Source organism: Anopheles coluzzii, chromosome 2, assembly GCF_943734685.1.
Source record: "Anopheles coluzzii chromosome 2, AcolN3, whole genome shotgun sequence".
NCBI classification, from domain to species: Eukaryota; Metazoa; Arthropoda; class Insecta; order Diptera; family Culicidae; genus Anopheles; species Anopheles coluzzii.
Genome location: NC_064670.1, coordinates 81,459,762 through 81,473,955, shown reverse-complemented (window position 1 = coordinate 81,473,955; position 14,194 = coordinate 81,459,762). Strand labels below are relative to the sequence as shown.

At 44.0% G+C, this 14,194-nt stretch overlaps 1 protein-coding gene across 1 annotated transcript; it reads left to right on the top strand.

The window, feature by feature from the left end:
• The first annotated feature begins 647 nt into the window (after positions 1-647).
• On the top strand, positions 648-4,133 carry LOC125908404 (uncharacterized). The gene is made up of 2 exons (XM_049611135.1): positions 648-922; positions 2,906-4,133. The coding sequence occupies exons 1-2, from the start codon at positions 648-650 to the stop codon at positions 4,131-4,133; spliced, it is 1,503 nt and encodes a 500-aa protein (XP_049467092.1).
• Positions 4,134-14,194: the final 10,061 nt, after the last annotated feature.

Genomic DNA, 14,194 nt, shown 5'->3' with positions numbered 1-14,194 from the left:
TGCTCACACACACGTCAGTCTGTGGCAAACAATTGGAGGGGGAGGATGTGTCGGTTTGCTCCAGAAATCGTGTGTGATTTTGGTGTTCTGGATTTGGTTCCATCGCTGTTTGTTTTGGTGAATTTGAAAAGGTAAGAATCATCAACCGATGTAAAAGTGTGAGAGTAAGTTGATGCTGAAGGTGACTGATGCTTTTCTTTATTTCTTTTCCTGCTTTCATCCACTGATGGCGTCGAGCATCGCCGAGGATGTGATCGAATGCGGAATATTCTAAACGAGGAGCTTCATTCCGAATTTGCTTGCAATAAGGTAAGTTATGATAACTGTTGGGATCACCCTGTGTAGCGATTGCCGATCGGTTGACGGATAAGCCGATCACTCCCGATGATACGCGCTATCAGCGAGAGAGTGACAAGTTTCGGTCTCTTCGCTCCCGACCGGCCCGTACGACGGACGTATTTCAATCCCGTTTGTTATTGTTGTATAAGTGTACTAATTTATATATATTACATTACATTGTAGATAATAAATCCATACCATTTTAAAAGTACAAAAGTGGCGACGAGGATAAAGGAAACACGGGAACAACGTATTGTGCTGGAAAGCCGTGTTAATTCACATCTACGTGCTGTGCTGCATTGTGCTAAATGGAGAACGGCCGGCCATCGCGCGACGGCCATGTCGAGCAGCAGCAAGAAAGCCTTAATGCCAACTGGATACAGGATATATTTCGACAACAGCAAGATTTCCTACACCAGCAACAGCAGGCGTTTTTACCACAGCAAGAGCAGCTCATGACAAAAGTTTTCGCAACTATAAAGTTTCCGCAATCGACAGGATCGGAGAGTGTTATCGAAGCGTTAGCGAAGGACGTGCAAGAGTTCCGCTACAATCCGGATGATCGCGTATTTTTTGCCGGATGGTTTACACGCTTTGGAAGTTTGTTTGTGGATGATGCGAGAGAGCTGGATGATGCCATGCGTGTAAGATAGTTGCTGCGAAAGCTTGGGATGGTAGAGCACGAGCGATACGTTTCACACATACTACCGTCCAAGCCGGGTGATTTTGATTTTGACACAACTGTAACAAAGCTAAAGAAGCTGTTTGGCTCACCGTGCTCCGAGATGGAAAGGCGTTTTAAGTGCATAAATATGGCGAAAATGAAACAAGAAGATTTTGTATCATACTCGTGTCGTGTGAATAAGGCAGTGGTTGAATCTGAGCTAAGTGTTTTATCTGAAGAGGAGCTTAAATGTTTAATATTTGTGTGTGGTCTCAAGGATGAAAGTTATGCCGATGTACGTACACGTTTGTTGAGTCGTTTAGGAGACAAACGTGTGACTACCCTTGATGAAATGACAGGAGAATGCAAACGTCTAGCCACTTTGAGACAAGATGATGCTATGATAAACGCCGCTTAAACAGTCAGTGCAATACGAGGTCAGCAAAGCTATAGACCATATTCCAAAACACCAAATAACACTAAGCATGAGAGCAAGGCCGAGTCCTCGATTAAGTGTTGGTTGTGCGGTGAAGGGCATCATGCCAGGAGATGTCCATATAAAAGTCACCAATGTCGTAAATGCCGTCGGTACGGGCACATGGACGGATTTTGTAACTCCGCTTTAAGATGGTCCAACGGTGGGAGGCAGAAGAGCATAAGAACTGTTTGGATAAACAGAATTTCGAATTTTAAATGTGGACTGGTGAATGTTATTTTAAATGAGATGCCAACTCGGATGATGATCGATTCTGGTGCCGACATAACCCTAATATCTAAAAAGCATTGGTTGGATATGGGTAAACCGGCGATGACACAACCTGACATTAAAGCCAAAACAGCATCCGGAGAGCCTTTGCACATTTTGGGCGAGTTCCAGTGTATGATGAGCATAGGGCAGCAGTGTAAGCCGTGTATGGTACGTGTTGTTAACGCTGATTTACTGCTGTTAGGTGCGGATGCTATGGAGATTTTTGGTTTGTGGGATGTTCCGTTATCATCAATTTGCCGGCGAGTCGATGTCGGCGATGTGAGCTGTGGAGCTCTTAGTACGTCATATCCGGAGTTATTTGCTGATAGGCTCGGGCGTTGTATAAAGACACAGGTTAAACTTCAATTGAAGGAAGATGCTTCCCCTGTGTTCCGCCCCAAGCGACCTGTTGCGTACGCTATGTTACAGCCAGTGACTGATGAGCTTCAGCGGTTAGAGGATGAAGGGGTAATCACACATGTGGAGTATTCAGAGTGGGCCGCTCCAATAGTGGTGGTGCGCAAGGCAAACGGTAGTATAAGGATCTGTGGTGACTATTCCACAGGCCCTAATAATGCGCTAATGACACACCAGTACCCGTTATCTCTGCCAGAAGATATTTTCGCGAGCTTGAGCAATTGTGCAGTTTTCAGCCAATTAGACCTCTCTGACGCATTTCTGCAAGTGGAGGTAGATGAAAAATGTCGAGATTTGTTAACAGTAAATACGCATCGTGGGTTATTCAGATACAACCGATTGTCACCAGGGGTTAAAGCTGCGCCGGGAGCGTTCCAGCAATTAATGGATACAATGGTGGGCAGTTTGGCTGGAGTAGCTGTGTATCTGGATGATATTGTTGTAGGAGGAAAAGATATGGCAGAGCACGATCGTAATCTTCATGCCGTGTTAGAGAAACTACAAGAGTACGGTTTTACTTTACGTGCAGAGAAATGCAGTTTTCGGAAGCCCCAAATTAAATATTTGGGCCATTTGTTGGATGCAAAAGGGTTGCGGCCAGACCCTGATAAGATTACTGCCATCATTAAACTCCAGCCTCCGACTGACGTCCCGGGAATGCGATCGTTTCTCGGGGCGATCAACTATTACGGAAAATTTTTCCACAATTTGTCGGAAAATTTGATCGTTCGTTCAAGGAACCTTCAATTCACCACCCCATTGGAGTTTCTGATCCTGGATACACCCTCGGCGGACATTCCCACCTCACCAATCAACGTGTCTTCGTGGAACATCCCGGATGTAACGCTAGCAGACCCCACGTATCACATCCCAGGCAAGGTCGATGTGGTCATCGGTGGCGATACGTTCTGGGAGCTGCATACCGGACGTAAGCAATCTCTCGGTTCGGGTCTGCCATGGTTGGTAGAAACGCAGTTTGGATGGGCGGTAGCAGGAAATACAACGCATTCGTCTCAACAACATTGGGTGTGTAATATGGCAACGAGCGACAGTCCGTTGGAAGCCATATTGACGCGGTTCTGGGAGAGCGAGACCATCTTCGACGAGCCCACTCTATCTCTGGAGGAAGACATGTGTGAACGTCATTTCATCTCTACTACAACCAGAGACCCATCTGGCAGGTATGTCGTACGTTTACCACAAAATCCTAATTCGAATGTCGTTTTAGGAGAATCGAAAGCAATCGCTGATCGTCGTCTCCTAGCGGTGGAACGGCGGCTCAAGTCTAACCCTGCAATGAAGGAGGAGTATAGTAATTTCATGTCGGAGTATGAGCGCTTAGGGCACATGAAACAACTCACCGAGCCGGTGGACGATTCGTGTGAACACTACTATCTCCCTCATCACGCGGTGCTTAAGGAATCGAGCACAACCACCAAGGTCAGGGTAGACTTTGACGCATCGTGCAAGACATCTTCTGGATACTCCTTGAACGACAAACTCCTGGTTGGGCCGGTGATCCAAGACGATCTGTTCACCATCATCGTTCGTTTCCGGTCTCACGCAGTCGCACTCTCAGCAGACGTTGAGAAAATGTATCGCCAAATTCTCCACGATTCTCGCGACACTGAATACCTGCGCATTCGGTATAGAGGAAACACCGCAGAGCCGATTCAGACGTTTCAACTGCAAACGGTTACATATGGCACGTCTTGCGCACCCTTCCTAGCAACAAGAACGCTAAAGCAGATCGCTCTCGATCACAAGATGCAATACCCCCGAGCAGTGGATCCTGTATTGCACGATTTTTATGTGGATGACCTGCTAACGGGAACAGACGAGTTGGCAGACGCAATTGAAATGCAAAGGCAGATTTCTGAGATGCTCAAGCAGGCTGGATTCGTGTTGAAGAAGTGGGTGTCGAACGTACCCGAAGCACTAATCGGCATTCCTTCTGAAGAGTGAAGAGTGAATCATATTTGAATATGAATATGAATGAATGAAGACCTGGCCATCCTTCCTACTCACGAATGGCAAGATCCCCAGTTTGTATCGACGCTTGGTCTGGTTTGGGAGCCAGCAGTTGATATGCTACGATATCGGATCGATCTACCAACTGCTGCGACGATGTTGACAAAGAGGCTAGCTTTGTCCTACATCGCCAAAATCTTTGACCCACTTGGCTTGCTTAGTCCAACAATTATCATCGCTAAGCTCTTTATGCAACAGCTGTGGAAGTTGCAGGAAAACGGGAAGCCATGGGATTGGGATCGTGAGCTACCATCACATCTCCAAAAGGAATGGACGGCATTTCATTCCAAGCTGCATTCACTTCGGGAAGTGCGCATTCCGCGTTACACTTCAATTCGGCAAGCAGCAAACGTGCAGCTACACATTTTCGCAGATGCTTCTCAGGTGGCATGGTGCTTGCTGTTACGTCAGGGCAGAAAACGATTCGACAACATCGGTGCAGCTGTTGGCAGCTAAGTCTAAAGTAGTATCGTTGTCGAACACACACTTTATAGCGAGACTCGAGCTCTGTGCAGCGCGGTTGGCAACGCAACTGTTCCGGAAGGTCAGTCAGTCCCTCAACGGTGAATACGATGCTTTCGCTTGGACTGATTCCATGACCGTGCTACATTGGCTCAATTCAGCACCACGGAGGTGGAAGCCTTTCGTTGCCAACAGGGTGGCACAAATTCAAGGAGAAACTCGGATCAAGTGCTGGAGGCATGTTCCTGGTGTAGAAAATCCAGCAGACGATGCATCGCGAGGTCTACTACCAGACAAATTGCAATCCTGTGAACGATGGTGGCATGGGCCACATTGGTTGAGCAGCAAACAGGAAGAATGGCCTATAAGAGAACCTGCAATTGAAGAAACCGCATCAATAGAAGAAGAACGTATTACACAATCACGAATAGCTGCAATGTCGATGGAGGACGATTTCAACAATAAGCTATTTGCACGGTTTTCAACCTACCTCAAACTTCGTCGAACCATGGCGTATTGTTTACGTTTTGTGCAATGCATGAAGACACCGAAACCCGCAATTACGTCACCGACAGCCAAGGGTCATGCTTCGATTCAGGACATGATTACATTGATTGCACCTCCATCTCGAGACGAACTCATCCAAGCTGAGCTTCAGTTGTGTCGGTTAGCTCAGCAAGATTCATTTGCGGATGATTTACCCGCGGTTAAAAACGGCAAGGATCTACCACGCAATTCAAAGCTGAAATGGTTGTCTCCCTTTATTGATGAGGCGGGAATCCTGCGTGTTGGTGGCCGGCTTCGCAACGCACAAATAGCAGAAGCATCAAAGCATCCCATACTTCTTTCTGCAAAACACCCGCTCGCAGCATTGTTAGCAGTCGCGTATCACCAGAAGTATATGCACACCGGTCCTGAACACTTATTATCCATCCTTCGTGAACGCTTCTGGATAATTGGTGGCCGTAATTTGACCAAGTTGGTTTTCCATCGGTGTCACAAGTGTTTCAAGGCCAAACCTACTGTTGACACGCCAAAATATAAACAGTACAAAGGTTGGGATAAACAGAGGTGCGTTAATCGATCTGAGCGCAATCGATCACCACTGCTATAAAACGCGAGCAGGATAGATGATCGGGCGAGAGAGAGAGAGAGAGAACAATCGTTCTAAGCGGTCAGGGTTCGTGTGCTAGGTCAACGGTCGAGGATCGGGAATCGGCAGAGCGCGCGAGAAATATTGACCAAATAAGGGCATGCGCAACAGAAGCGATTTATTAATCAAAGTGTGAAGACCCAAATTGTAAAAATGTGTGAATAATTTTGAACCAATTAATATAAATATAATTTCAAATTCACGCTATACAAAGGTCTTGTTATCGCTTCCACACCTACACTGGTGCAACAATCCGTTGCAGATCTTCCGACATCAAGGGTTACACCCACGAGACCGTTTGCTGTCAGTGGTGTGGACTATTGCGGTCCGGTATTGCTGAAGTCGCCTGTTCGCAATAGAAGTCCCACCAAGGCAGACATCGCCATCTTCGTGTGCTTTGCAACACGAGCGGTCCACATTGAGTTGGTGAATGATCTCACTACGGCGGCATTTTTGGCAGCACTAAGGCGCTTCGTGGCTCGCAGAGGCAAAATCGCGGAACTGCATTCAGATAATGCCACTACGTTTAAGGGGGCTGCACAAGAACTTCATCGCCTCTACGAGATGTTTAAGTGCAGCAATAGCGAACGCATCGAAATCTTCAACTGGTGTGCCAATGAAGAAATTCAGTGGAAGTTTATTCCACCTCGGGCGCCACACTTCGGAGGACTGTGGGAGGCTGCTGTACGATCCGCTAAACAGCACCTAATTCGCACGATAGGAAGTACGAGCCTCACTCAGGAGGGAATGGTAACATTGCTAGCACAGGTCGAACAATGCTTAAATTCAAGACCCCTGATTCCACTTTCTAGTGAGCCTTCGGACACGCAACCACTCACTCCGGGTCATTTTTTGGTAGGGTCGAACATGCTGGCGTTGCCACAAGTTGATAGGAGTCAGGTGTCAGCCAATAGATTGAAGGAGTTTGATTTGGTGCAAAAGCATATGCAGCATATATGGTCGCGTTGGTATCCGGAATACTTGCAGCAGCTTCAGGCCCGGGCCAAACGTTTAATAGTTCCACCAGTGTCGCTAGAAGAAGGGCAATTGGTAATCATAAAGGAAGATAATATACCACCTACCTTGTGGCCAATGGGTAGAATAACACGATTGCACCCAGGAAAGGACGGCGTTGTTAGAGTAGTGACACTTCGTACAGCTGCAGGAAAGGAGATAGTACGCGCAGCAGCTAGATTGGCAATCCTTCCAAATCCAAACATAGGTGAAGACAATTAACCTCGAACACCAAAGTTAGGAGGCGATCAGCGCGAAGCACATGCGTAATGTAAACAACCACACCGCACATACACACGACACGATACACGAAGTGACAGATCGACACTTGCAACTTGTACAACACAACACCACACTTGCACAACATTTGCTATCTCTGAGGCGAAGTTAGATCGAGATACTTCTTCATTTTCTTATTTTTTTTTCAATTGTATTTTCTGAATGTTTAAAGAAATACTTTCTTTGGTGGCCGGAATGTTGGAGATTGATCATTTGAATTTATTAGTTCGAATTCGAAATTCGAACTCAATTTAGAAATAGTATAGGAAATGAACTCATAGGCATAGATAAGGATAACAGAATGAACTCAAAATGAATTATGTAATGAACTCTTGACAATTGAATATACAGTAGCAAACGGACATTTGAACGAGTCGCATTTATTTTCATAACCGGCACAAGTTTTTGTAATTTTCGGGAAAGAAAACGAGTTGTACCACGTAGATGAACATTTGTGAGGTTTTCTCAAAATACCTTTGTCGCAGCGCCAGCATGTACTTGAGTTGATGCACCGAGGACATCCGGGAATTGAGCGCATGAAAGGAATAGCACGAAGCTATGTATATTGGCCAAACATAGATGCAGATATTGAGGATATGGTGAAATGCTGTAAATCGTGCGCTTCTGCGGCTAAGTCTCCAAATCTAAGCTCACCGGTACCTTGGCAAACAACGGATGCACCTTGGCAGAGGGTACATATTGATTATACTGGGCCAATTGAAGACATGTATTTCCTGGTAGTGATTGATTCACATTCCAAATGGCCAGAGATTGTACCCACCTCACAAATATCTGCTACTGCAACTGTTGCTATTTTGAGACGATTGTGTGCAGGACTGGGAATGCCAAATACAATCGTAAGCGATAACGGAAGGCAGTTCACGAGCATAGCATTTGCTGATTTTTGTAACACCAATGGTATTGAACCCATCAGAACTGCCCCGTACCACCCGCAGTCCAACGGCCAGGCTGAACGGTTCGTGGACTCGTTCAAAAGAGCGTTAAAAAAGATTAAGGTGGGAGAGGTGTCGTTGCAGGAAGCATTGGACATGTTTCTTTTAACATATAGAAGTACACCTAATAAGCAGTTGGAAGGCATGAAAACACCGGCAGAATTTATGTTTGGTCGCAAGATTCGTACTTGCCTAGAGCTGCTGCGCCCACCTGTAAAAGCTTTACCTTATCAAGATGATGGACAGTTTTCAACCAGAAGTTTTAACATTGGTGAATCTGTGTATGCGAAGAAACATCATTACAACACCTGGAGTTGGGTGCCAGCTATTATTGATAAGCGAATTGGAAAAGTGATGTACCAAGTGGTGAATTCTGCTGGTAAATATTGGCGGTCACACATCAACCAGTTACGGCCGCGATTGAACAACAAGACTGATTTTAAGGCACAGGATTTACAGCCGTATGCTAAGCAGACTTCGATTGCCTTAGACATTTTACTGGATGAATGTCATTCCGATGCAGATACACAATCGCCAGCTTCATTGTCGTCATCATCATCATCATCGTCATCGCCAGCTTCATCATCGTCATCGCCAGCTTCATCATCGTCATCGTTATCATCGTCATCGTCATCGTCATCGTCACCGTCGTCCGGCTCATTGTTATGTACTTCTCCATTGTCAGAGATGGGTACGGAAACGATTGCATCCCCTGGTTTTGTAACAGCAGATAGCGGATCACCATCGCCGGTACAGCCTCTACGCCGATCTTCGCGAGCTCGAAGACAACCGCAGTGGATGGAGTCGTACCAGCGTGATTAAAGAGGGGGGATGTTGGGATCACCCTGTGTAGCGATTGCCGATCGGTTGACGGATAAGCCGATCACTCCCGATGATACGCGCTATCAGCGAGAGAGTGACAAGTTTCGGTCTCTTCGCTCCCGACCGGCCCGTACGACGGACGTATTTCAATCCCGTTTGTTATTGTTGTATAAGTGTACTAATTTATATATATTACATTACATTGTACATAATAAATCCATACCATTTTAAAAGTACAAAAATAACACACAAAGCATACGAAAAAAGAGTGAGTAATCTTATTCTTAACTTTCATTTCTTCAACAGCGCTGAACTCATCCTCCAGCTTACAACGAACGGTCAACGGATGAGGAAGGAGAGGAGGGACGGCAAAGGTATACGCACAAACGTGCACACATCAGCCTTGTCGGAGAACGAGGAGGGGGAGGCTGGCAACGTATAGAACCTCTTCATTTACGCTCCCTCGTGCGTTCGTGCGTGCGTGCGCGCGTGCGTCTGTGTGTGTATGTGTGTGCATGCCTGCGTGGCTGTGTGTGTTTTGCGGCTTCGTGTTAACGAGATCCTACGGGATCACCTTGCGAAAAACACCAAGAGAGGGGGAGGGGTAGGTGTCTGTGTCTGTGTGTGTATGTGTGCGTGCGTGGTTGTGTGTGTGTTTTTTGCTGTTTCGCGATCTCCTACGGAATCACCTTGCGAAAACACGAGGGGGGAGGAGCGGGGTGTGTGTTTGTGTGCTTGCCTGCGTGCGTGCGTGGTTTTGTGTGTGTGTTTTGCGTTCGCGTTCTCCTACGATCACATTGCGAAAAACACCATGGGGAGGAGCAGGTGTGTGTGTGTTTTCTTTTCTTTGTCGTTTCGCACTCTCCCGCGGGTGCATAAAAAGAAAGTAAGAAATAAAAAAAATTGAACAACGCCTTACGGACAAAGAGCGGGTAATTTTTATCATGGTGTGCGTAAAAACCTAGAATCAAGCCGATGGAAGATTTTGTAGGCTTAAAAAAAGGGGAGAGAATCGGTACCACGGTTCTCTCCCGCTCCCATATAAAATACACGGTGCGCTCTCTCGGTTTCCGAGTTTCTTTTCTTTCAATGTGTGAGTGAAATGTCGAGGCTTTGCAATGGTGTGTGTGTCAACTCTGCCTTTATTCGAAGCTGTCAAATGAGATGTTTACATTTTCATACCGGCAAAATTTCATATACGCGTAGGAGTGATTTTAAACTGTGAAAAGTAAAAGAGTAAAAAAGTTATTAAAAAACATTACAAGGTAACTTTAGTGAAATGTTTGTGGTAGAATAATGCCAACTAACCTTTAAATACTCTCTTTCGTAGGTATTTTGGTGCTATATCAGTGGGTCAGTTTGTTATACCCTGCGAAGGAAGAAGAAGAAACAGTGAGTATAAGTTTCATGAATAGTGGTATTAAATGTGAGTGAATATTAAAACATTATAATAAACTGTTGTTATTCATTAGATGTCGACACCAGCAAAGCACGCGCGGCTAAATCCTGAAGGCGAAGAAATGGTACATTCGCATCTGCGTGAACCGTTACTAACCGGTGATGCACCTGTGGTGCATGGTTCACCTGTTGTGCCTTCGACTTCAACACGATGCCCGCGTCCTATCGGCACGGTTTTACGGGCTAATATACCGTCGGAGCCGTGTATTGCGGCGTCTGCATATGGTGTACAAATGCCGTCATCGATTGCAACAATGCCAAGTTCGACTGGCTCATTATACACCATGACGCCACCGACTTCAGTTGCAGTCACGTCTTCGATTGTATCTTCAACAAGAATGGCCACAGCAACTTTGCTTCCTTCGGGGACATTCATTAGAACGGTTGCACCATCCACGCCTGCGCAGACAACATATGTTGTAGCTTCATCGACTGCGACTACATCAACGGTAGCATCATCTCATTACATGCATTCAGCATGGCGTGCGCCCCCACCGACACCCGCACCCATTTTTTCGATGCAGCCGACCTCAATCAAGTTCCCTTCTGGGACCATAATACGGATGGTTCAACCTGGGGTAAATCGGCAAACCAATCCAACTGTGCCTGTGCCTTCAATTGTAATGCCTTCCACAGCAAGGCTTCCATGTGGAAGAACGATTCAGATCGGCCAACTAGCATTGAATGTGCAGGGTACATCAGTTATGCATTCGTCTGGTACGGCTACGATTTCGACCACGCAACCATCGACCAATCCAACATTAGTGTCTGTGCCATCGCTGGGAACGTCAACTGCTCCTATGCTTCCTTATGGAACCACAATCCGTACCATTGTACCATCTGGAACCGTTACATCTCCGTCGACTACAGTAACAGCAACAGCCCAGCCAGGCACTTCTTACTCGGACGATAAATCAGCTTTGACTTCTACAGTGTATGCAACTTCGTTGCAAATGGCTGCATCATCACTTCATTCACCGGTGTCAGCGCTTCGACCTTCCGTTAAACCACTGTCAGGAACGACTAAGGCGACGCCAATCGCATCTTATTCATCTGGTAGAAGTACAGCACCTTCCATTCACATTATTTCAATAGAATTGCTTCCTTCCTTGACCATGACACCACCAGAATCACCACAAATAAAATCAATCGGGTCAGATTCGGCCACATCGCAGCTTGCCGTTTCCCGGTGTACGCAGCCATCAACATCCGGTATACTCTTAAAAAATTCATCGGTTGTGCCTACAAAATCAAAAAGTGCAACAATTACAGAAAACTTACCTACTGCTGCCATAGTGTCGTCGGAAACATCTCAAAATCTGGACTCGAGCATCAGCAGCCTGGAGTCTATGGTAGATATGTTACCAGATTTCGATAGCGATAATGATACGATCCCAAAAAACCAGGAACACATTGCAAACAAGCACACTTGTTGTGCTTTGTGTCAGCGACAACTGCGGAAGAAAAAAAGCAGAGAACTGCAAATATTTGTTATGGTTAGCGAAATTTACAATATTTTGAAGGACAAAAAAAAATGTAGTCAAAGCACAAATGCTACTAGCATAGAGAAAATTAAGACCGTTGACGAACTTACTGTTTTTGAAGACAATTTGAAGAACGAGGATTTTTTTAATAACATAGCCCAACGCTTGGATGCAGAAATTGATTCTGAAGATGCAAATAGCAGAATGCACCAAGCACTTGATTTACTGTTTGATAAACAGTTCCTTGCTACTTGTAGCTGGTTTGGAAGAGGGAAAACAGAAAACAAACATAAATTCAGTGGCAATACAAACATGTTGCGCTTGTTCCAAGTGATTGCAACTAATCACTATGGTACAAAGGTAGATTACGCTTATGTAGAAACATATATACATGGGAAAATAATTAGAGCACCAGCAAGAAAGCATATCAATAGTGATAAAAAAACTGATACCAAACGAAGATTTTATACTCACTAGTCAAAGAGATTTAAAATCGAATAGATGTAAATAGTAAATTATGTTAACCTTTAGATGTTATGTACTAAAGCAATTTTGGTCTTTAACAATTTTATGTTAAAATACTATAATCATCTGTGGTGTAGGTAATTTGAAGTTAGGAACAGTATTCATTAATTATTATTAGTTATTTTATGAGAACTTTATAAAAAAAGAAATAAACATATTTATGAATAAAGCATGCAACTATAAAAAAGCATTTACTATACGAACATGCACTTTTATTTAATGGTTACTTGTTCTTCTGTACAGCTTTTAAGTAAATCAAATTTACATTTTACTATATTTTGTTAGTTGTTGTTAATGTAAAATAATTAAAATGTTACTTTTTATTGTTTTATATTTATTATAATAAAGTATGAAGCATAGGTACAAATACTAAATTGCTATCACTAGTTTTAATTGCAACCATTTTGCATTTTATATCCGAAACATAAAAAACCATTTCCTCTGTAGAAAGATCGCTTAATTTCGCTTCATATATATCTTTCATCCACTTGGAAGAGTAATATGAGGTAGTTTCACTTATGCAACCAAAAGCCTTACCGCTAATGGTAATATCTGATCCTTCCATTTTGGCACTGCAATATTTAACACATCATCACAATTATGAGTTAGAAACCAATTTGATTGTTCACTTGGATAAAGAGTAATAATTGAGTTAATGTGTACAACTGCCCCATAACGTTTGGATTCAATATAGGGAAATGGGGAATTTTTACTGCTTGACGGACGTGTTGGAATCTGTTCCGATATCCTGTTTGCAGCCACTACTAAAACATTATGGCCATTTCTTAGGGATCTACCCACATCGTGTAACTTGGCTTCATATCGATACGATGAAAAATTTACAAGTGCTCCAAATTTCTTTACATCTTCGTACACATGCAATAAATTGTGCACATTGCTGGTTATACGATTTTTTCCGTAAAGAGTACCATACTGTTCAACAAACTGTACAAGCAAAACATGTGCAGCTGGCCAATGCTCTCTGTAACATTCCGAAGAGAATAGTCTAATCGCACAATAGTATAACATAAAATGTTCATACTGTTCTTTAGACAACACTTCCTTCAACACTATGAAACTAGCATAGTTCAAAAACATATTGAATTCACTGGCTTTCCAAAAACCAGTATCTTCAATACTACGCAATTTGCGGTGAAATTCTAAAGGGATTTCCACGTTGTCGAGAATATTATTAATTCTGTTTAATGTTTCTTGACTCCACCAAACTTGCCGGATCAATCCGAAGTCAATCAGGTGCAATAGGTCAGCAATTATTATATTAACGATGATAACGAAGTGAAGAAGGTCTATAAGTGGCGTTGTTTCCCTGTGATGTTCACCGTATTTAGAATCCTTGAAATCTTGATGCATTCTCGCTGGTGCGTCAATCCCGGGAAAACACATCACTCTTGCAGTTTTGTCAAATTTTCCTTCAACAGTACATTTCTGGCATCTTTTTTTGTGGTTGAAGTAGACCACGCCTGGAAGTAAAAGACGAAAAGAAAAAGAAAATTAATATGTTGCAATGGGTACATGCCAACAATAGGACCGTGCTGTAACACTTTTTTTTAAATTTAATTACAAATATGTTACAATTCAAACGTGTTTTAACAACCTACCTTTTATAAAAGCTCGTGCAGGTGAGTCAGCGATGAAAGCCCCAACGCGTACTTCAGCTTATTGGCGATTTGTATGCCATTCTCCATCAATCCGTTGAGCTCTTTTACAAGCGGTCGTAAGTACTCCTCCACACTTGCAGGTTTTGACTCACCCAAAAAATTTCCAACCATTAATACTGGAACTTCAGGTAGCTCTTTAATACTCATTAGTATTGGCCAAAACTGA